This window comes from Triturus cristatus, chromosome 4_2 (assembly GCF_964204655.1).
Source record: "Triturus cristatus chromosome 4_2, aTriCri1.1, whole genome shotgun sequence".
In the NCBI taxonomy this organism is placed as follows: Eukaryota; Metazoa; Chordata; class Amphibia; order Caudata; family Salamandridae; genus Triturus; species Triturus cristatus.
Window position 1 is genome coordinate 70,578,060 of NC_140586.1, and position 22,998 is coordinate 70,601,057.

Below are 22,998 nucleotides of genomic sequence, written 5' to 3' on the forward strand. Positions count from 1 at the left end.
TTTAGGACTGCAAAGAAGATTTCCATTATGGAGAACTAAATATATAAGTGATAAGCCCTGGCTGTCACGCCATTTTACCGGTCATTTGTAAATCTTCTCAGACTGGTAAGCACCATCTGACGAAATCTTACACCATTGCGCTCACAAACGTCCGTTCACTTAGCAAACACAGCCAGGACATCCATGAACTGATACAGGACCACAAAATAGATATCCTGTTCATGACGGAAACTTGGATGGGCCAAGCATCTGATCCGGATCTTGTCATAGCCGTTCCTGCTGGGTTTGCCATTTATAGGCTGGACAGGCAAACCGAGAAAAAAGGTGGCGGCATTGCTATCATTGCCCGAGACACCTACATTGTAAGGCACATGCTAATTCCTCAGACTTCTTGCGAAGCCTTAGAATTCGCAATAAAACTGACCTCTTCCTACACCTTCAAAGGGATCCTTCTTTATCGACCACCGGGACCCAGGTGTGACTTCCTGGGGGCTCATAGATCCTTCCTAGAAACATCCGCACTGGAGAACTCCTTCACCATTCTAGGTGATTTTAATTTCCATTTTGATGTGCCCAACAATCCTGACACAGCCACGTTTTTAGCTGACATGTCCACTTTTGGTCTATCCCCCTTGGTCCATTCCCCTACGCATGAAGGAGGGCACACACTAGACGGCATTTTTTCTAATGCCTCAGGCCTCAAACTTACAGAAATACTCCCTCTAATTTGGTCGGATCACCATCTCATTCTGGCTTCACTTCCAGTGGGCGACCCCCAGGTCGACAAGCCCCACCCTAACTCCTGTCCCCCCTACCTGGCATGGGATGACTTAGATGTACACAGGCTGGAAACTTTGCTTAATGATACCCTCCCCACGTTATCTCCGGACCCCAATAATGCTACGTCCCAATTTTATAACTGGGTAAGCACAGCAGCAAAAGATCTGGTCCCACTTAAACAACGGTCACGCAACAGCTCGACCCCCTCGGCCCCATGGTACTCAGAGGAACTGCGTACCCAAAAACAACAGTGCAGAAATGGAGAGAGACACTGGCGGAAGGACTACACACCCGAAGCCAAACTCCTATACAAAGAATCAGTAGCAAAATACAAACATCTTATCTTGGATGCAAAAAAAAAGTATTATTGCAACAAAATTGAAACAGCACAAAACTCTAATAAATGTCTATACGAGACCACCAAACAATTGGCGGGTTTCTCCGTGGATCTCACACCTCCCCCGTCTCAAACCCTTTGCGACGCTTTATCTAGGTTCTTCTTCAGTAAGGTGGACGACATTTACAGGGTCTTCACCAATAACGTCACTCTCTCCCACAGCCCATCTACTCAACCTGAAGGACCTATTCTCTCGCAGTTCAGTGAGGTCACGTGCCCGCAGGTGCTAACAACGGTATCCACCATTAAATCAGGATCGGCCCTCGACCCTTGTCCCTTGAAGGTCCTGAGACCTATTATGGATACAGTTCTACCCTCCATAACCAATATCTGTAACTCCATGTTTAGCACCGGCATCTATCCCGAGACACTAAAGAAAACCCTTATAAAACCGTTGCTCAAAAAATCTACCCTTAATAAAGATGAACCCAAAAGCTACCGCCCCATCGCCAGTCTCCCACTTTTAGCAAAAATTGTGGAAAAAATTATGAATGCCCAACTCTCTTCCTTCATCGAGGATAACAAATGCCTAGATGAATCACAGTTTGGCTTCCGTCGCTTCCACGGTACCGAGACGGCCTTGGTGAAAGCGGCGGACGACATCAGACTTATCCGGGATGCGGGAGGTACCGCCGTCTTGATATTACTAGACCTGTCGGCGGCTTTCGACACGGTCGACCATACCATCTTGGTCGACCGCGTCGAGAGCATAGGCATCCAAGGTAACGCCAAAAATCTTCTTGCCTCCTTCATGGCCAACAGGACCCAGGTCGTCACAGTGGGACCTTTTGAATCCTCCCCTCTGTCACTACCGTGTGGAGTTCCCCAAGGCTCATCCCTTAGTCCGACACTATTTAACATCTATGTGTCGGACCTTGCCAATGTCATCAGGGCACATGGGATGAGCCTTACTTCATACGCTGATGACACTCAACTGGTCCTAGCCGTCAAAAATGACGGCCTTCAGAAAGCCGACATGTTCAATCAGGGCATGTCGGCCATCGGGAACTGGATGTCGCACAATTGTCTGAAGCTAAACTCCGACAAATCGGAGGTTGTAATCTTCGGCAATCTCTCTCCGGAGTGGTCCTCCCGCTGGTGGCCGTCATCTATGGGCCAGCCCCCAGTTCCGGTGGATAAAGTGAGAAACCTGGGAGTTATGTTTGACAACCGTCTGAACTTCCTACCACACGCCAATCAAATATCCTCTTCAGCCTTTTATAAACTTAGGCTCATCAAAAAAATTCTGCCCTTCTTACCTGAACACATGGCGAAAACGCTGGTAAGCTCCCTGGTGCTTTCCACCCTAGATTATTGTAGCTCTTTGTTTCTAGGGGCCCAGGAGAGAGTGTTAACAAAAATGCAGTCCATACAGAACGCGGCCGCCAGGCTTCTAGGGCGAATCCCCAAATTCCATCCGGTTCTACCTACCATGCAACAACTTCATTGACTTCCAGTGAGGAAGAGGATCATGTTCAAAACATTGTGCTTGGTATACAAGGCTTTACACAACGCTGTCCCAGCGTTCTTCACTCAGAACCTTATCCCCTATTGTCCATCCAGAGCACTGCGCTCTTCCAGCTCCCTGGATCTGGTGATCCCCCGAACCAAATCTGTTAACTGGGGCGACAGAAGATTTCTGGTGGCTGCTCCAAAACTGTGGAACACACTGCCTCACTTCATCAAGACCAGCACGTCCCTCTGGTCCTTCCGAAAAAACCTCAAAACCTGGCTTTTTAATCACTGATCTCCCAGTTCCCTTCTGGCTAAACATTGCAGTTACTTAGCGCCGAGATGCCCACGGGCCTTCGTTTCGCGCTTTACAAATGTCAAAAAATAAATAAATAAATAAATAAAAATTTTGTTTCCATTGAGGGGTCCTTATTGATGGTCATAACTACTCAATAGCACACCAAGCTCCATCCCTGTAACAGTGGCAGGGAAGAGATGTGCTGCAGCGGCCAGGGCGGCTGACTCCGGAACATGAGGGCTCATGGTTCAATCCCCGGCGCCAGCGGCAGGTTAGCCCAGCACCTTGGAAGACTGGGCAATAGCTCGCTTAATCTTCCAGATGGCCCCCAGCGCCGGGACACCTCGCCTGAGGTAGCTGTGCGCTTTACAAAAGCTGGTATTATTATTAATGGGAATATACAACTCCAATTGAAAACAGTCTTTATAAGCCAAAGAGGTTACATCCAAAGAAGCCTAACCCAGTTGGGTGACTGGCCTGAAGTCTGAATCTAGAGAGTAATGTCTAGATAAAGGTGTGCATAGATCTGTAAGTGGTAACTTTGCATATGGCCGAAATGTGGACATTCCTCTGCATAGCCCTGGTGGGATGTTTCCCCTTGTGAAATTAGTCTATGGTCCCGCTGGTGAGGTTTTATTAGCTTTTTGATAGCATAATAATATGCATGAGACTTTGCATTTACTTTTGGACTGGTTTGAAGTGGCAATCTGTTCACAAAGGGTCAATATTGATGAAATGTCATTTTACATAAAGGCAATGGTGAGGGCTTTTTGTAGCTTCTTCATCCCTGAGTAATGCGAATTTACTCTTGCCCCTGTGATACTGTCATGTCTCCCTTTTCTCAGTGAAGCCTTTGTCTCTCTTACCCCAGGTGAAGCTTTCATGTGGAAGGGAAACAGTTGTGACGTCCACCACAGAGCCCAGCCGCTGTGAGTACCTCATGGAGTTCTTCACGCCGGCCGCATGTATGGAGCCACAGGAGGTAGACCCTTCTGACCACGATGAGCTCTAAGCAGGTGAGTCCACTGCATTATAGGGATGAATGTGATTAGTGAGGAAGGTGGTAGTTCCTGTAACTGCAGGATATGGACTTCTGTACAGGAAAATGTGCCCACCTACAATGAAGAGGACACCTCTCCATCTTAGGATCAATGCTAACTTCATAAGTATTGGAACATCTTGACCAATGTGCAGGATTAAGGAACATTCTTTGAAGGCAAACATCTCTTAAAAGACATGTTGTAGGCACGTGAGCTGTAGATCACATGCTTATGCATAGATCGCCATCTAGTGTTGGGCGCGGATGTTTGCCCTTTGTTTTTCTTCAAAGAAGTCTTCCTACTTATGAGGTAGGTGACTCCTCCTTTCGGTGATGGTGCGCATGGTTATTTACTCCCATCTTCAGATTGTTTTTTTCAGCCATCGGGTTTAGATGTTACTCACCGTGCTCCGGTTCGATACAGATCCTTTGGTGCGTAGAACACTCACACTCGACGGTATTGTTTCCAATTTCGTGTTCCATACTTTGTGTATCGTGTTATTTCGACAAAAACCCTCTTTCGATCGGAGAGCTCGTGGTTGGCCGTTGGGCCTAACCGCCTTGATTCGACTGTCGATGGAACAAACTCTCTTTAAATTCTGCCCTCGGTGCCACGCGAAATACCCGCGCACCGACTCACATATAGTGTGCAACCTGTGTTTATCACCAGAACAGAGAACAGGACTGCGACGTGTGCAAGGCTTTCCGCTCCAAAAAGACGCTTCACAACTGTCCGGCTCGACGACTCAACATGCAGAGCCAACACACAAGCTCCATTCTGGACCTCTTTGGACCTGAACCGGAAGAAGAAGCTGGCGACACTATCAGGGCAGAGGAGGAACAGGATCCGATCTCACTTTCTGAGGACGGCTCCTACCAGGATGATGACATCCATGTGGACAACGTACTGTAAGTACAGTCCCTACCTCGCTCATAATCCCAAGTCAAGCGAAAAAGAAGGCTCCGGACCAACCCGCGCCCTTGGGCCCCGGTCGGCACCAAGACCATGTTTCCGACGCCCCGCCTTCTGGTTCGGCACCAAAGCCTACCAAAAAGCCTTCTGGCTCCGAAAAGCCCCACGCCAAGTCGGGTACCGAGCCAAAGCCTTCGGGATCAAAGCCAAAGTCCGGCTCCGAACCTCACCACTCGGTGCCGAAAACCACCTCGGATCCGAAAACACCAACCCTGAAGCAGTCAGCACCGACAACTTCGGCGCCGAAACAGACTGATGCACCAAAGTCACCTAAAAAGCATAGTTTTGGCGATCCGCCCAAAAAACCGGACCCGAAACTGAAAATATTGTACATACATCCTAAAACTGGATATATTACAACTAACTAAAGAGAAGGACTAATACCGAAGAGGTATATCATATTCCAATAGAAAGAAATATTGGAACAAACCCTTCCCCTCCTCCTCTTCCTCCTCCTCTTCCATCACCACCTTCTCCTCAGTTTCTACCTGTGCCAACTTCACCTGAGCACTCACCACCACATACACCTGACAATCAGGGGGATGGGGATGATGATGATGATAATGATAATGGTCAGCCAGGACCTACTGATGAGTGGGATGACTACAACACTGACTCGCCCACAATGATACTGACATATCCTACCAGGCCCTCTCCACCAGACGACAGTGTACGCTATACTGAATTGCTAGGCAGGGCTGCCAATTACCATGAGGTGCAGCTCCATAAAGAATCACTTGAAGAGGATTTCCTTTTTGAAACATTGAACAGCACACAAAAGTCAACACATGTTACCCATGCTGAAAGGAATGATCAGACATGTAGACAACATATTTAAGGGTCCTTTCAGGGCACGTATCCTTACCCCTAGGGTGTATAAAAAATACAAGCCTGCACCATCTGATCCAGTCTACATAAGAGAACAATTACCCTTAGACTCGTTGGTAGTTTCCAATGCACGCAAAAGGGAAAACTACCAAACTACTGGAGACTCTCCACCCCCAGATAAGGAGTCAAAGCTTCTCAATGCTTCAGGAAAAAGGGTATCCTCCCAGGCAGCTAACTTCTGGCGTATATCTAATACACAAGTGTTGCTAGCCAGATACGACCGTGTGCATTGGGATGAAATGGAACAACTCATCCAATTTCTAGCCCAAAAACATAAATCTAAAGCGCAAGACCTGGTACGTGAGGGACAATTAATTTCAAACCACCAAATTAGGTACTCCCTAGATACTGCTGACACATCTGCCGGAGCGGTATACACTAGTGTCCTTTTAAGAAGACACGCCTAGCTACGCATATCAGGGTTCAAACCTGAGGTTCAGGCCTCCATATTGAACACACCTTTTGATAAAGAACACCTTTTTGGGCCAGTGGTAGATTCTTATCCTTGAGAAGATGAAAAAAGATACTGCAGTGGCTAAATCTATGGGAGCCCTTCAGCCTACATAAGGCCGTGGTTCCTTTTGGCGCTCTTTCTATTGGACAGGGTCCTAAAATACTTCTTCGGAAACTGCAACCACCTATAAGGGCAATAACCAACCCTCAGGCTCTAAAAATTACTTTAGAGGGGCTTACAGAGGGAACAACGGCAAAGGCAGAGGTTCTAACACTCATACCTCCCCCTCCAATACAAAGCAGTGACTTGCCTATTGCTCCCCCCCCAACCACCTAACACCTGTCTGGGGAAGACTGTCATTTCCTACCAAAGTGGCAGTCAATAATAGACAAGTGGGTTCTACAAATTATCCATTCTGGTTACTGCCTGGAGTTCATCAACACTCCTCCAAACATTCCCCCAAAGTCGCACAACCTTTCACCGGATCACCTACACCTCCTCAAACAAGAGGTACAGTCCCTACTGCTAAAAGGAGCTACAGAGCCCGTACCACCACATCAAGGGTCGGGTGTGTATTCCTTTTACTTTCTAATTCCCCAAAAAGATGGCTCCCTCAGACCAATATTAGATCTGAGAACTAAATGTTTACATACAGTCAGACCATTTCCACATGGTAACACTTCAACAGGTACTACCTCTCTTGCAAAAGTGCGACTTTCTGTCTACTCTAGACTTAAAGGACGCCTACTTTCATATTCCAATCCACCCGGCTCATTGCAAATTTCTCAGGTTTGTAGTAGCAGGTCAACATTACCAATACTCCCATTTGGAGTCACCACTGCCCCTGGAGTCTTCACAAAGTGTCTTGCGGTAGTAGCTGCTCATCTGAGAAGACAAAGCATCCATGTTTTCCCATACCTGGACGATTGGCTCATGAAAGCCGGCACGTATCAACAATGCCGTACTCATCGGCCGTAGTCATCGCTCTCTGCAGTGGTCGTACACACAAAATTTATCAAAAGGACGGCCCCTCATACACCCGGTTCCATAGACCGTATTAACAGCGGACGCGTCTCTTACTGACTGGGAGGTTTATCTTCAGCAGCACACAGTGCAAGGTCTGTGGAGCCACCAATAAAGGTTGCTCCACATCAGTCATTTAGAGCTTATGGCAATCTTTCTAGCTCTCAAAGCCTTTCAAGATGACCTGTCTGGCAAAGCTGTCTTGATTCGAACCGACAACATAACAGCTATGTATTACATACCAAACGGGGGGGAGACACACTCTTCAGCTGTCTCACTTAGCCCAAGACATCTAGAGGTGGGCTATTCACCACAATATCTATCTCCTAGCGGAACACCTCCCAGGAGTCAACAACCAGATTACGGACCTCCTCAGCAGGCAGAGGTATCAAATACACGAATGGGAACGTCACCCTCAAGTTCTCCACCCATACTTCCAAGCTTGGGGAGTCCCTCACATAGATCTGTTTGCAACACCCCAAAACGCAAAATGCCAAAGCTTCGCCTCCAGGTATCCACACCAGTTATCCAAAGGCAATGCTCTATGGATTGACTGGTTAGTGATATTTGCTTATGCTTTTCTGCCTATCCCACTCATTCCATCAGTGGTTCGGAAACTCAGGCAAAAATCTCTCACACTAATCATAGTAGCTCCAACATGGGCACGTCAACCCTGGTTCCCAACCCTGTTGGAACTCTCTCTTGTACTGCATCAAAAATTGCATTCAACTCTGTCTCCTCACACACAGCCATGGAGAAATCAAACACCCAGATCCCAAACAATTGAACCTTCCGATCAGGCTCCTGAAGTCGTAGAGTTTGGTTATCTGAACCTTCCACCAGACACCAGACTGTACGAACATTATCAAGGAAGCTAGAAAGCCTACCACAAGAGCTTGCTATGCAGCTAAATGGAAGCGATTTGTTATCTATTGCATTAACAATAGCATCAACCCTCTGGATGCTTCCATACAAAACATTATCTGCTACCTGTTACATATGCAGCAGTCGTCATTGGCCTATACATCCATTAGACTGCATCTCGCTGCAGTTGCAGCCTATCTTCAAAGTAGGCAAAATGTATCGCTCTTTAGAGTGCCTGTAATCAAAACATTTATGGAAGAACTAAAGAGTTATACCACCAAGACTTCCACCTGCCCCAGTGTGGAATCTTAATATAGTCCTCACAAGATTAATGGGCCCACCATATGAACCCATGCACAAATGTGAACTACAGTTACTCACTTGGAAAACGGCTTTCCTCATTGCAATCACTTCATGGAGGAGGGTGGGTGAACTTCAGGCACTAACCATAGAAGAACCCTTTTTCCAGCTGCACAAACATTAAGTGGTTCTTTGTACCAATCCCAAATACCTACCAACGGTAGTATCTAACATTTCACATAAATCAGTCGATTGAATTACCTGTTTTCTTCCCTCAACCTGACTCCGCTGCAGAACGAGCTCTACACACCGTAGATGTTAGAAGAGCACTGTTGTATTACACTGAAAGAAAAAAATCTTATTCGTAAGACCAAACAACTCTGTCGCTTTTGCACAACCTCACAAGGGCAATCCTATATCCAAATCAGGTATTGCTAGGTGGATCGTTAAATGTATTCAGATTTGCTATGCAAAAGCCAGAAGGACTCTAACTGTACCCCCTAGAGCCCATCCACTCGTAAGCTAGGGGCTACTATGGCTTTCTTAGGGAACATCCCTATTACTGACCATCTGCAAAGCAGCAACATGGTCTACACCACACGTATTCAACAAGCACTATTGTGTAGATGTGTTAGCCAGACAACAAGCTAATGTGGGCCAAGCAGTACTTAAAATGCTGTTTCAGACAACTCCCATCAGTTACAGGATGCCACCGCTTAGGGGAGTCTGCTGTATTGTCTTATACATAAGCATGTGATCTACACAAGCCTCGAACGGAAAATGCTACTTACCCAGTATGCATCTTTTCTTGGCATGTAGAGATGTAGAATCTCATGCGTCCACCCACCTCCCTGGGTACCTGTAGCTGCTGTAGTTCTCTAGTTACTATTCATACATACACATGGACATCTCTATTCTTTACTACTACTCCATTCTCTCACCCTCTGCGGGAAAACAATCTGAAGATGGAGTCGATGACAATGCACACTATCGCCGAAAGGAGGTGTCACCTACCTCGTGACTAGGAAGACTTCTTTGAAGAAAAACAAAGTGCAAACATCCGGCCCCAACACTAGATGGCGATCTATGCATAAGCATGAGATTCTACAGCTTTACATGCCAAGAACAGATGCATACTGGATAAGTAGCATTTTCCTTTTGGCTATCCCAGGAGACATTTTCTATTTGTTCTACGTAAAAGTAGATTGGCAGTCAGGGAGGCTGCTCCTGGGTTCCAAAATACACCGCAGTGTCATTTGGTTCTCAGTTATTATTCAACCTGTGAATCCTGTATCCCTGAGCATTATCTTTCTCCCTTAATAATTTTTTTGTTTTACAAACACTATTTCAAGGCAGATATTTTACTTTACTTGATTCCTTTTAGTGTTTTTTATTATTTTTAAAGCATATTTTGTGCAAGTAAGGTTTATTTCTATTAACGTTCACCTCTGCTTCCTCTATTGCATGCTTTTTCATTTATCACATTGGCCAATTTAAGCATCCACATTGGAAAGAAGCATAGAGGGTTTTGTGTTATGAAGTCTTTCCAATCTGCCAGAAGTCCATTTCCAGCCCCTATTTATTTGCATGGTAGTGGCACATATCAGGAAGCCAAATTTTCTTTAAATGAAAGTTCAATGAAAATTTCCCACAGAACATAAAGTCCTCTAACATCTAACTTCTAAACAATTCACAGCAAATCAGCACCTCTCTGAGTGGACACTTTCCCACAGCTGGAGGTATACTACATGCAGTGCAAGAATACCTTTTGAAACCAGTCACTGACGTGTAGCTAAACTATTTTTAGCTTAAATGCATGTTGTATTTTTATGTTGCCTTGCGCAACGGCATATAAAACTCCCTGCAAATCGTCTCAGGGATAAGTGTTTTGAAGAGGTTGTGAGATGGGAGCAAATTTTGATGTTGTAGCTCTCTTCTCGCCTTGTGGCGCTCAAGAAACATTCGGAGATAGAGGGTAGCTCTTGTGCAACATCTTTTTTATTTTATTTATTACAAATGCTTCACTGGCTTATCTGGAACGCTTAGATTGCCTGATGATTCAAGGATGCGGGTCTCAGTGGGCAGTCACAAAAGCATGCTAGAGTTGAGGGTGGTACATAGAGCCCTCAAGTCCCTTTTTCAAGCAATAAGATCTGAGACAATCGTAGTGCAAACTCTCAACTCACCATCTACTGGCTGAGCAAAGACTTTGCAACATTGGGCAGGAACTCATAAGAAAGCTTGCACCGTTTCACTGCTCACATCATAGAGATCACAGCAATTAATTTGCCTTATGTAGAAAATGGAATGACGCTTGAATCATTTTTGCTTCAGAAGATGATGAATGGGTCATCACTATGAAATACACATTTACATATTTTGTCGGCTAGGGACCCTACAACTTAACAGTCTGCATTAGCAGCATCTGGAAACATTCCAAGACTTCCGATCCAGGTGTCCATAACCTATGTTTCCGGGGAATGCCCTCTTTACAGCTAATTAGGTATTTTGTTCTTTTTCAAAGAGGATTACAAGTGTCAATTAGAGCGACTGGAATGCGGCCCACATTGTAAATTGGTGAGGCTCTCATCCGTCCAGTAGTCCCTATGCCTTATAGAGGCAGACAAGTCTCCAAGTTGTCCATAACGGAGCCTATGATTACTCTGCTATCATAAACCTTTCAGCGGGCTGCCAGTGTACATTTGAAGGTCTGTCTTATTTACGGTAGGACCTCCCAAGTACCTTTTGCCTGCACTGGACTTCCTTGTTGGGCATGGCAGTCTCCAGCTGGAAAAATAATCACCCCCCCTACTTGCAGGGATACAATGGTATGTACTTTAAGCTCATTTTCTTCTTGTTACTTAGAAACAAATCCCTGTTTTAATGGGGCAATCTACTCTGGAATTATTTTTCCCCAAAAGCGCTTTGTAATGTTGGCAAGAGAAGTATTGGTTAAAAAACAAAAAAAAGCCTATCCAAGCAGTAGGCTTCTTTAAATACAGCATTGGTTTTTGGAAATAAAGACAGATGCTTCTTCCTGCCCTGGCAGAATTTCAGACGGGTTCCTGTAGCCTAGAGAAACAACCTGCCTTACAGTCTTCTATTGCAGTACTTAGTTGTCTGCATTGTTCGAACCCACCATAAACACATTTGACACTTCTTCCAAAACATCTAAGCATTCTTAAAGGCCTTTTGACTGCCAAAATAGCATCTTTGAAGCCGAGATTTTGAATATAGTATGTAGATCAGAAGATTGGCGCTCAAACATGCCATAGAGACGTGTATACTCCTTATTTCATTTATTGGGTCAGGCTTTCAGATCTTCTTTATGAATTCACCTAACCAGCATTATGACCTTCCCGTAATGTACATTTTAAACATGCTTTTACAGTATACGTGTCTGAAATGATTTTAAGGCTCCGTCGCAACCTTCTCCACAACCTCAATCATACCCTCTTTATCTGCTTACTCCACAGTACCCAGTTTCTTCAGCAGCTCCACTGCCTCCTACGCTTCCTCCTGCTCCTCCTCCTCCTTCTGTTAGTACCTTTGGCTTCTTAGTTGCTTTTAAGACTGCTTGTGACACCAAGGAGATCCAAGACTCCTCTGCCTCGATCCAGCTGTCTTTAAGTCAATATCAAGATCAAGACACCCCTGTCTTCATTCAAGATATACGTCCTCTTCTAGACTTTGTTCTAAGCATAGAAATCAGTCTAGAATATGTTCTTGCTCTTCTTGGTCATTAACATCTGACTCAAGAAGGTTTTTGCCCCCTTTAACAGATTCTCCTCAGGCAAGAATCTCCCCGGTTGATATGAACACATTTCAAGAAGTGCTCATCTGAAGAGCTAACAAACTGAATATCCCTATAGCAGCACGAACAGCAACCACTTCAGTGATTTTTTTTTTTTTTAACTCTTAACCAGTGTTCATCCACAAGGGTGCTATTCCCTTTAGTTCTGGGCCTGTTAGACCCCGCTATGGAATTATTCCTCATTCCAGCCTCCACAAAATATAGCATACCAAAAAGAAGTATATTGTGTAGAGTCCACTTATCCTTTGAGTGGACAGGGGCTTGCTTTAACAATCCCAAGGTGCTCATTTTGTGGTAGTGTGATCAAGCAGCCTTAGTCGTATCAAGGAGGAGTGTAGACAGTTGTTGCACACACTCTCAATCAACAATACACACTCAATAAGGAGAGCCACGCCAATTCAGAAAAATAGAACCTATATTTATATATTTTTAGACACCAAGAACTTCTTTATTGGGGAAAGTATTTTTTAAAAAGCAGTTTTGAAGAAAACAGGTAAGTACACTTGTATTGTCTCTAATCCTATGGTGAAAAACACACATACTGCATACGGGTACTTAGCAGCGACCAATATTCTGGATTTGAGGGAAGTATGAGGCAAGCTCCAAGGCAACAAAAACAGGTCACCTAGGGATGCTCTGGGGCATCTGGCTGCAGAGGTGCTTTTTGGAGTCTGGTGCCCCGTCTGTTTCAGTGGGAAACGGTCCTGGGAGAAAGAGGTTGCCGACTGGGGGCCAGTCCGATTGAACCCACAGGAGTGCTTGGTCCTTGAGCTGCTCAGGCATGTAAGCGGTACAGTCAGTCCACTTCTCCTCGGGCTGTGAGGCTCAGGTGCAGTGATTCTTAAAGGTGTCTGGTCCGTGCTGCAGGCAGCAACTGGAAGTCTAACCTGGGCACACACAAGATGGGGTTCGACTCTAGAGGGTCTCAGTACCTCTTTGGCCCATCTCGGCTCCGGCTGGGGGCACAGGTGCAGTGGGGCTTTCCGGTGTTGTGTTTTCGTTGTCCAGTGTCCTCTTGGGTGCCTACAGGATAGTATCTTCGCTACTCCACAGGAGATGATAGTTGTCCTTGTAGTACTGGCTGCCCTCCCAGGTTTTGGGAGCCACAGCAGCTGCAGGACAAGTTGTCTTTGGCACAATTGTCGGGGCAGCAGAGAGACCGGCAGGGTTGGTGGCAGGTCAGTTGCTGGTCCTCCGTTCTGGCTCTTTGATGTCCTCCTTAGGTTGTCAGAATCTACTTTCCCGCTGCTGCAATGGGCTACTTACCCGTGGGGGTCTCCACACCCCCTATATGACCACTTCCTGTGAGAAGTGGACATAACTATATTCCAGAGTTCCTAATTCTGCAATAACCAAGATAGCACAACTTTCCTAAAGGGGAGCACATCCGGCAGCTCACTTTAAAAGTGTGACTGGCCAAGTAGTGCACCATGCCTCCCTGCATATCTAATTCCCTGCCTGTCCTGGTGCCAAATGGGCCCAGGGCAGAGGGTTTGTATTTCCCCTGTCTGATAAAGCTGTAGTCACATACCAAAGGCAGCAGAGGCCTTTGAAGCCTCCTACCTTGATATGCTGATTTCTTAGCCATCCTGCTTGGAGGAGGTGACGACCCCTCCGACAGGAGCAGACATTGTTTCTGCCCTCAGAAAGCGTAGGCTCTCACCTGCTGGGGGTCAGAAACCTGTCTGTGGTAGGAGGCTGTTCGAAGCCAGTTAGCCAGCACACTAGAGGCTGGTAGGTTTTCAGGAGGTACCTCTAAGGTGCCCTCTGGGTGCATGTATTAATAAATCCACCACCGAAAACGGTGTGGGTTTAATAATACAATATAAAACACCATAGATTTCAGTGAAGCCATCATGTGTCCTGCACATGTACTTAAAATGGCTTCCCTGTTCTCTTGTGATATCTAAGAATTGAATTAGACATCACAGGGGCATATCTGCTCAGGCAGATATGTCCACACATGTAGTATAGTGCACCCTGCCTTAAGACTGTAAGGCCTGCTGTATGGGTGGGTTACCTATACTGCATAGAGTGTCTGCAGGAATGTGTGCCATGTAGTGTTTCACTTTTCTCTGCACCAAGACATGCAGCCTGCATTAGCAGTTTGCATGTTGGTGCTCAGGAGTCCCTTAGGGTGACACAAGGCATGCTGCAGCCCTTGGGGACCCTCTTATCTCTTTGCCATAGGTACCAGGGGTACCACTTACTAGGGAATGCTAAAGGTACTGGCCAATTGGGGGACAATTGTACAGTTTATGGGACAGAGATCTGGCACTGGGGAGCTGGATAGCAGGAACCCAGTGCACTTCTGTCAAAATTGCATCAGATACCAGGCAAAAAGTGGGGATGACCTTGTCAAAAAGGGGCGCTTTCCTACACAACCCCCCACCCAAACGAAAGAGAGTGAGACTAATCTTTCCCAAGAAAGTCTTCATCTTCTAAGTGGAAAACCCTGAAAAGTACATCTGCTTTGGCATGGTAGGTCCCAGGTTTGTGCTCCACTGTAAAGGTCATACCCTGTGAGGAGATGGAACACCTCAACAGTTTGGGGTTTTCACATTTCATTTGCATTAGCCATCTGAGAGGCCTGTGGTCAGTTTGAACAAGTAAGTGAGAACCAAACAAGTATGGCCTCACCTTCTTCAGGGACTAAACCACAGCCTCTCAATGGCACTCCAGCGCTGCTCTCTGGTGAGTAACCTCTTGCCAATGAAAGAAACAGGCTGGTCATGGTCATCATCGTTGGTCTGGGATAGGACTGCTCGTATCGCATGTTCGAAGGCATCTGTCTGCACTATGAACTGCTTAGAATAATCTGGAGCTTCCAGAATGGGTGCTGAGCACATTGCTTACTTCAGTGTTTCAAAAGCCTTTTGACAGCTCACTGTATAGTTTACTTTCTTTGACATTTTCTTGGAGGTCAATTCTGTGAGGGGTGTCGCAATGGTAACATACCCCTTCACAAACCTCCTGTAGTACCCAGTCAAGCCAAGGAATGCCCTGACTTGAGTCTTGGTGGATGGAGCTACCCAGTCCACAATTGTCTGGACCTTAGGTTGTAATGGTTGAACTTGGCCTCCACCTATGAGGTGGCTGGAGCAAACAACAGAGCCCTGCCCTCTCTGGCACTTGCTTGCCTTTATAGCGATGTCTGCACTCTGCAGAGCCTCAAAAACCTTTCCAATGTGGATTAGGTGATCCAGCCAGGTGGAGCTACAGACAGCAATATCATCAGAATATGCTGAACTTAAGGACTCCAACCCAGCAAGGACTTTGTTCACCAACCTTTAGAAGGTGACAGGGGCATTCTTTAGTTCAGATGGCATTACTGTAAATTGGTAATGTCCATCTGTGGTTGAGATTGCAGATTTTTCTTTTGCTCCAGGGGGCAGACCAATCTGTCAGTACCATGATGTTAAATCAAAAGCACTGAGAAACGTGGCTGCTCCTAACCTGTCAATAAGTTTGTCTGCCCTTGGTATAGGGTGCACATCTGTCTTAGTGACAGCATTGAAACCTCTGTAATCTACACAAAGCCTCAGCTCTGTTTTACCACCCTTGGAATGAGGTTTGGGACTAAAGGTATTGGTAATTAAAGAAACAATTGCACAGTTTAGGGAAAGAGACCTGGCACTTGGGACGTTTATAGTGAGGACCTTGTGCACTTCTATCAAAATGTAATCAGATGCAAGACAAAAAACTTGGGATGACAATGTCAAAAAAGGACACTTTACAACATGTTTCAAGTCACTACTCCCTTGTTTATGGTCCACCAGAAAAGGAAAGTAGAAAACTTGATTCTGCATAGCGAAAAATGTGTAGTACTACTGCTATGATCATGAAAACTGCAAGTGCTACTGCCTATATGGGCAGATACGACTGATCATTATGGGACTCCTTCCAGCAGTTTGTTGATTATCTACCAAGAGATCTTAGAGAAGACTTTGTAAAAGTTTTTAATGAGGGAATAATGCTGTCCAATCAAGTTGTGAGTGCATCTGCAGACTCATCTATATTAACTCAACATGGGTACTGTAGTGGTTTGACTTTAATTAGATCTTGGTGCTTTAAACTAACGGGTCACAAGCCAGAAGCAATTCATAAATTTGCCTTTCTCTTCCACAACTTTATTCAGAAGTCGGAACTCCTGCAAAAACAGGTCTGTGCCTCCGCCCCAGAAAGGAATGGGAATTTTATTTTTTCCTGTTACTTTTTGGAGAAAAAGAATGGCCCATTCTGGGTCTAAAACTGGCAAACAAATGCATACAGAAAGAAAAGTTCAGGATGGTGGCATTACATCATATCTGTCCGCAGATCCTTCAAGGGTATTGGCTAAACATCATGGATATTCAAAATGCCTACTTCCATATGCCAGTAGCCAAGAAGCCCCTCAGGTTACATGGTTGGCAAATAATCATTAGCAGTAGAGGGTCTTTTCATTTGGCCTAAGTCTGCCTGAGTTTATTCTCAAATTGTGCGTCGTCAGGAGACACAAGATCTTCGTCTATGCCTAGCTGTACAACTGGTTGATCAAGTCATCAAAGTCTTAACAATCTGTTTAGTATTTTCAGATGTCAGTTTCTACTCTCAATCGCTTACGATTGCATGTCATTCATGAGAAATCAACATAATCTCTAGTGCAATCCCTAACTATCTTGGAGTGGTTCTGAAAATTGTATCATTTGGATCAGAGACTGCTGTATAGACTTCTGAAATGTTGTAGTCTGCTGAAAGCATCCGTCCAGATAGCGAAACCTGTGTTGTTATTGGTGGGTTCAGGGATTCCTGCATCTGTCTTGTCTCGACTGCCTGCCTCCAAATGAGACCTTTACAGCAATGTCTGGAAGACCAGTAGTGTCACTTCACAAGCAAATGGGAGGACAACACCATTCTTCCATCTAATGCAGCCTATTCTCTCCAGTGGTGGTGTCAACCTGAGAACCTCCTAAGTAGAATGACTTTTCATCAAGACATTCAATCCCAGAGTAGTGGCTGATGCTTTCCTCTTCGGTTGGAGTGTGCATATTGGTCACCTTCAAATTCAAGAAACGTGGTCCTCAAAGGAAATGAAATATCACAACACGCTACAAGAACTTTACTGCCGGACTGGGAGATACGAGGGGAATCATGCTGCGATAAAATTGATGAAGGAACTTTATGTACCATAAACAAGTAATGTTGGTAACATTCTTTGTTCCCCGAAGAAGTCCCACTGTATAAGGGACGAAACGCGTTGGCTGTGTCCTTATCCTCATCATTTTTGAGAAGATGAAAATAAAAAACACGTTTTTAAATTTACTCGTGTTTTTGTCCCTGGTATCTTGACCAGCAAATTGTACCTCTACACAAGTTGGATTAAATTAATAAGTTGGGCTCTTGCACTAGATTTATTCATATGCTTTTTAAATACACTGTTATGGTTCTTAAACAGTTTTTGGATTGATATGTACAGAGAGCTCCTTCAATATTTCTTGCATGAGTTGTTCAAAAGTGGCGTGTTGTTGGGTGGTTAGCCGTGGGATTGGAGTACCTATTCTTTGAGAACGACTGAGTGTGCAGTGACTTATGCCACAACCGTTCTCTAACTTAGATTTTGATTTATCACGTCAGTCTGCTGGAACTGTGATCTGTCCATTAAGGCCTTCCCTCTTTCAGGAAAGACTCCTTGTTCAGATGGACAATACAGCAACAATGTATTGCTTAAATAAGCAGGGCTAGACGAGAACCAGAGCCTTGTCTCTAGACACCCAAACTATCTGGAATTGGTTAATATCCAGGAACTTGAGGATCACTGCAACCCATATCCCAGGAGTCCAAAACACTCAAGCAGACTCTCTAGTTACCAAATCCACAAGTTGGTCCTCAATTTTTCTGTACTTCACAACATTTTCTTCAACTGGGGCTTCCCTCAATTGGATCTCTTTACCAACGCTGAGATCAGAAAATGCCCAGACTTTGCTTCAAGATTTTACCAACCAGCCACAATGTGGAATGTCCCATTGATCAACTGGTTCAACAAATTTCTCTCTGCGTCCTACTCCCTCACCCCACCTACCCCAAATACCCTTAATTCTAGCAATAATCATCAAGCTGTCTTACATGAGAGACAGAAAGATTTTAGTAGCACTGGAACTGCCCCATTGGTGGTGCTTCACAGATCCTCTTTACCGGTCAGAAATACCACATGGGAACCCTCCATTCAAACAAGCCCTTCTGCTTAAGTTTTGATGCTAGATGCTGCATCCTAACCTACCGTTCTTGATGTTGGCTGCCTGGCTCAATTGCTCATCCAGTATGGACACTTTATCCTTCACAAAATTGTATGGACATTCTAAGAGAAGCTATACTCCCACCTACAAGCTCTTAATATGCCTTCAAATGAAAGGCATTCTGTTTTTGGTGTTCAGAAACAAGTTTTTTTCCAGACTACCTGCCAAAAAGAAGCTGTGCTCCAATATTGATTGGGCCAGTTCCAGTGCCTTTCCATTAAGATTACTCTTGCAGGTATTAAGGCCTTAACGTGTCCTTCACTAACACCTTTTTTCAAGTTCAAAATGGTTAAGGACTTCCTAGAGTGCATTAAAACATTTTCACTCAGTGTGTAGATCTTTTGTTCCCTGGTAGTTGAAAATTGTATTATCACATCTTATGGGTTCACCATTTAAACCAACCAACAAAACTTCCTTACAGCAGCTGTCTTTTAGCTGTAACATTAGCATATAGGGTTACAGAGTGAGCCTTAAGTTCCCATGAAACATATACAGTGTTTCATAGCAACAGAGGTAGTCATGAGGGCTCATTCGAAATTCTTACCTAAAGTAGTTTCAGCTTTTCATGCAAACCAAGCCTTTACCTTAGCAAAATTCTCCAGTACAGAGATCCCTCCACACGCTTGATGTTTCATTCTGTTACATAATTAGAAAGCAGATCAAATGTTGCCTGTGAAGCAGACAGCCAATTCTACCAGAGGTACAGCTGCTACGGCTGATTTTACGTAGAAATGTTTCTATTGCTGAAATCTGCATAGCAGCCACCTAGAGACCTGTTCACACATGTATGAGACGCTGTTGTCTAGATTCGGATTCTAGGGCAGACATCAAAGTAGGACAAGGCTTTTTGAGTAATCTCTTTGCTTAATTTTCATTGATTTAAATTTCTTCACTGTGGCTATTGGGGATGGGCTTGCTACTCTATTCAGTGCTTATGAAGAAGGAAATGTGTCTTACCTGTAATCCTAGTTTTCCTACAAAGGAATCTCCATTGAAAATGAAATCATAAGCAACCCTTCCTTCTCCCAGGTAGAAGAGACCGAGATGATTAATGTGTTCTCTATATTTGTATTCTTTGTCAATATAGTATACCATCTACAGGGCATGATGGAGTACTGTAGTCTGTGATCGTTAAACGTGCAGAGTCGGTATTCTTTCAAATACAGCTGCAGCCAATTGGACTGCATTGCCCTCATTCCTCCTTCAGTTTCCTTTAAAAAGTTTTGAATGAAGTTTTTTAAAGTCACTTACTTTCTGATGACGTTCCTGTATTTTCATAATAGTTTACCTTTTTAAAATAAATTAGTGGAGTTGACCAATAACGCCTATTTTATAGGGTGCAGAATATTTTTGGTCACATAGAAAGACTTGACCTTCCTGAAGTAAGTAAAAATGGTACACAAAAACCAAATATTCAAAAAACTGCTCTGGGATCCTGTATGTGGGCAGGACTATTCAGTGCTTATGATTTCAGCGGATAGGCCCCTGGAGGGGAACTAGAACTACATGTTTGAAACCTTTCCATGCTTGTTATCTTTCCGACCACTCTGCTTCAGGGTAAACTTCCTAATCTTTTCTAAGGATTGTGAATGTTAATGAATATTTGATGATGCGGATGGAAGATTATGTGTAATCTTTTCTTTGCCAGTTCTGATATTTTTATTAAAATCATAAAAACTGACTCGTTCTCCAGTTGGGCCTGGAGAGTGGATGTGGAGGGTGTGATTAAGATCTTTTATCTTACTTAGCAGACCAAATGAAATGTGGACCGTTGGACTCTGGGACAAAATGACTGTAGTAAGGTGGCAGATACCAATTATTTTCTCATCTGCTTCCATTTCTTATTTTTTACTATTAAGAAATAGTTAAACACTGTCCACAGTAGGCCTTTTCTGTTTAGGACTGGTGGTTTCTTATAAAGAAAGTTACCTCAAATAAATAATCCATTTTCTGAACATGTAAATTAAAAAGAGATAAAGGATGCCACATATAGGTCATAGAGTTTATAAATGTAAGGAAGATACCCATAATAGGAAATGAAGATTACACTTTTGAGAGTGACCAAGATTAATTGATTGTAGAGCGGTGTAAGCAGTAATTCAGAGCATATCGGCTCAGCACAATTAGAGGGTGCACTCTGAAGACATCAATAAAAGACTATAGGAGCCACCCTTTAAACTCCTTCTGAACATGGGCAGAATATTTTTGCAACATCACTATTCCAGTGAGGTATCATACATTTTTTTTTTAAATGCTTCAAATGTCAATGATTCATACAAAAACATACTGACAATTGTTCACTTCAACTTTTCTCCTGTGTGCAGCAGTGAATGGTCTCTGTGCTCTGCAGCCAAGACCATACGCATCAAAAACTTGTGACAACTCTCGAAACAAGTGAGTGAACTGCCAGAGTCGATGGTATTTGCCAGAATGGATATCGGTCACCCTTTAACCCAAGGTTACATCACAGAGATGACCCCTTGTCTGACCCTTAGTCCCTCCATAGCCAACTATTTATGAGTCAACAGGGGGAAGGAAGGGCCAGGAGTGGACACTACAGAACGATAACAGATTGATTCATAAGTATTTTATTACAATTATACTTATATAGAACTTACTAGCCTTAACGAGGTGTTGAAGTGCTTTACGCAAAGCAGCACACTATGAAACTGAAGGTAAAAGGTAATCCAGTGGTTGTTGATACAGAGTTTAGTCGAATTTTCTCAGAGACCATTCCCTGTGTTCATGTCCACTCCAGTTTCTTTTTAAAACATTTGATATTAACAGCAGTGCAGTGCAAAACTCAGCAAACAAGATCATACTGTCATGCACATGACCCATACAGGAGTGCCAAATTACAATACTGTAAGGCAATACAGTCCATACAATAACTCCTATATGTGCACCGATCCGTGTGTAAATAATCCCTCACAGAAAGTTTTTTTTTTTTTTTTTTTTAAACCCAGACAGCAGAGTAGTGGGATGAAGCTGTTTGTGAGGTGGGAAGTAGTCGCCAAAAAAGAGAAAGTAGAACCATTCCAGTGTCTTTGAGGTGGTTTCAAAATAGTATCAGTTAGGTATGCTCTTTAGCGGGTTAGAGGGGTGTCTGAGTTCATGCAGATGGTCTGTGGGATTAATAGATGAGCAAGAGGAGATCAGGTATTGCTAGTGGGAGGAAATGGGATGTATTATATGGTGTTGTTGGGCAACCTCACTTTATCATGCAATTACCAACCCTTTCAATTCCAGTAGGTTTCATCTGCAAAACCCTCAGCTCAACCCTGGGTAGATGTAGCACTGAGCAGCAGGTCATATACAACTGAACAAGTGTTTAAGCAATTAAACAGCACCAAAACAATTGAAGAAGAAATCGACTTAACGCTCAAGAAATTTTTCTAAGAATTTAGACACTAGTACAAAAAAGATCCATCTGAGAGTTCCGGAGATATATATATTATAAGCAATAATAAATCACACCAATTTCACTCAACCCCACACAAGCCTTGGCAAAGTCAACAAATTGGACACTTCAAAACTTTTTCAAGGAATGCTTAGGTAAGTGTCAATGTGGTTGATTAGAAGTACGAAGGGCAACAAACTACGGCAGGGAGCTAGTCAGGGGGACCAGCAAAATCCTCGAACAGTTTTTTTCGCAAAAGAACCAGTCCTCCAGCAGTTCCATGCATCTTACTCAAATTGCAATGAATTTGTATGCAGTGGTCCTAATGCAAGGGAAGAAGAATGCTAAAGATGCTCTAAGGTTGCTGTGGATGCGATGCAGTCAACAGAAGTCTTCCTGCAGGGATTTCTTGCTCCACAAAGATGGTGAGTTACACCACTGGACTACCAGTCGCTCAGTGTCGCGGTCACAGGCCAATCCTTTCTGAGTCTCTAAATCGCCTTCTGAGGTTCCCAGCAACTCTCCGACAGCACTCCCGAGCTCAGCAAATTTGGGTGCAACTGTGTGCGTCAGGGTCTTGGTCATTGGTACTGCATGGCGGCACTGGTTGCCACTTTTAGACTTTGAGATAACAACTTGCCTGAGCAGGCTTCTTCAGCTGTTGTGTCCATGTGCTGCAAACTGGAGCCCAGTCAACAGGCCCTTAAAGTTCTCTTGGCTTGACTGGGCTCTGGAGACCTCTTCCCCTTGAGCATGACACAGCAGACACAGTCCCTCTATTCGCTAGCTAGCAGGTACAGGCTTTGTTGGTGCAGCCCCTTTGCTGGTCACTCGGTGCAGCAGGGCAGTCCTCCTTCTGTCCTTAAAAGTTGGTCTAGATTTGAGGTCTGGGTGTCAGGGGTGCTCCCTTTATGCTCTTTATGTGGTCTCAGGGCAGAATGCAGTTGGACCACTTCCTGTGGAGTGTGGCATCTGCCTATCCCAGGATGCACCATCCTCTCCATTTCTAAGATGGCGAGATCCCTCTTTCTGTGTTTATACCTC

General features: G+C 44.4%; 1 protein-coding gene across 1 annotated transcript in view; it reads left to right on the forward strand.

Annotated features, from left to right (window-relative positions):
- PRKCSH (PRKCSH beta subunit of glucosidase II) overlaps nucleotides 1-22,998 on the forward strand; it is a 377,155-nt gene that overhangs the window by 314,306 nt on the left and 39,851 nt on the right. The window contains exon 16 of the mRNA XM_085600555.1: nucleotides 3,799-3,943. Within this exon, the coding sequence (XP_085456681.1) occupies nucleotides 3,799-3,939 (141 nt within the window). The 3' untranslated portion in view covers nucleotides 3,940-3,943. The remainder of the gene's footprint in view (nucleotides 1-3,798; nucleotides 3,944-22,998) is intronic.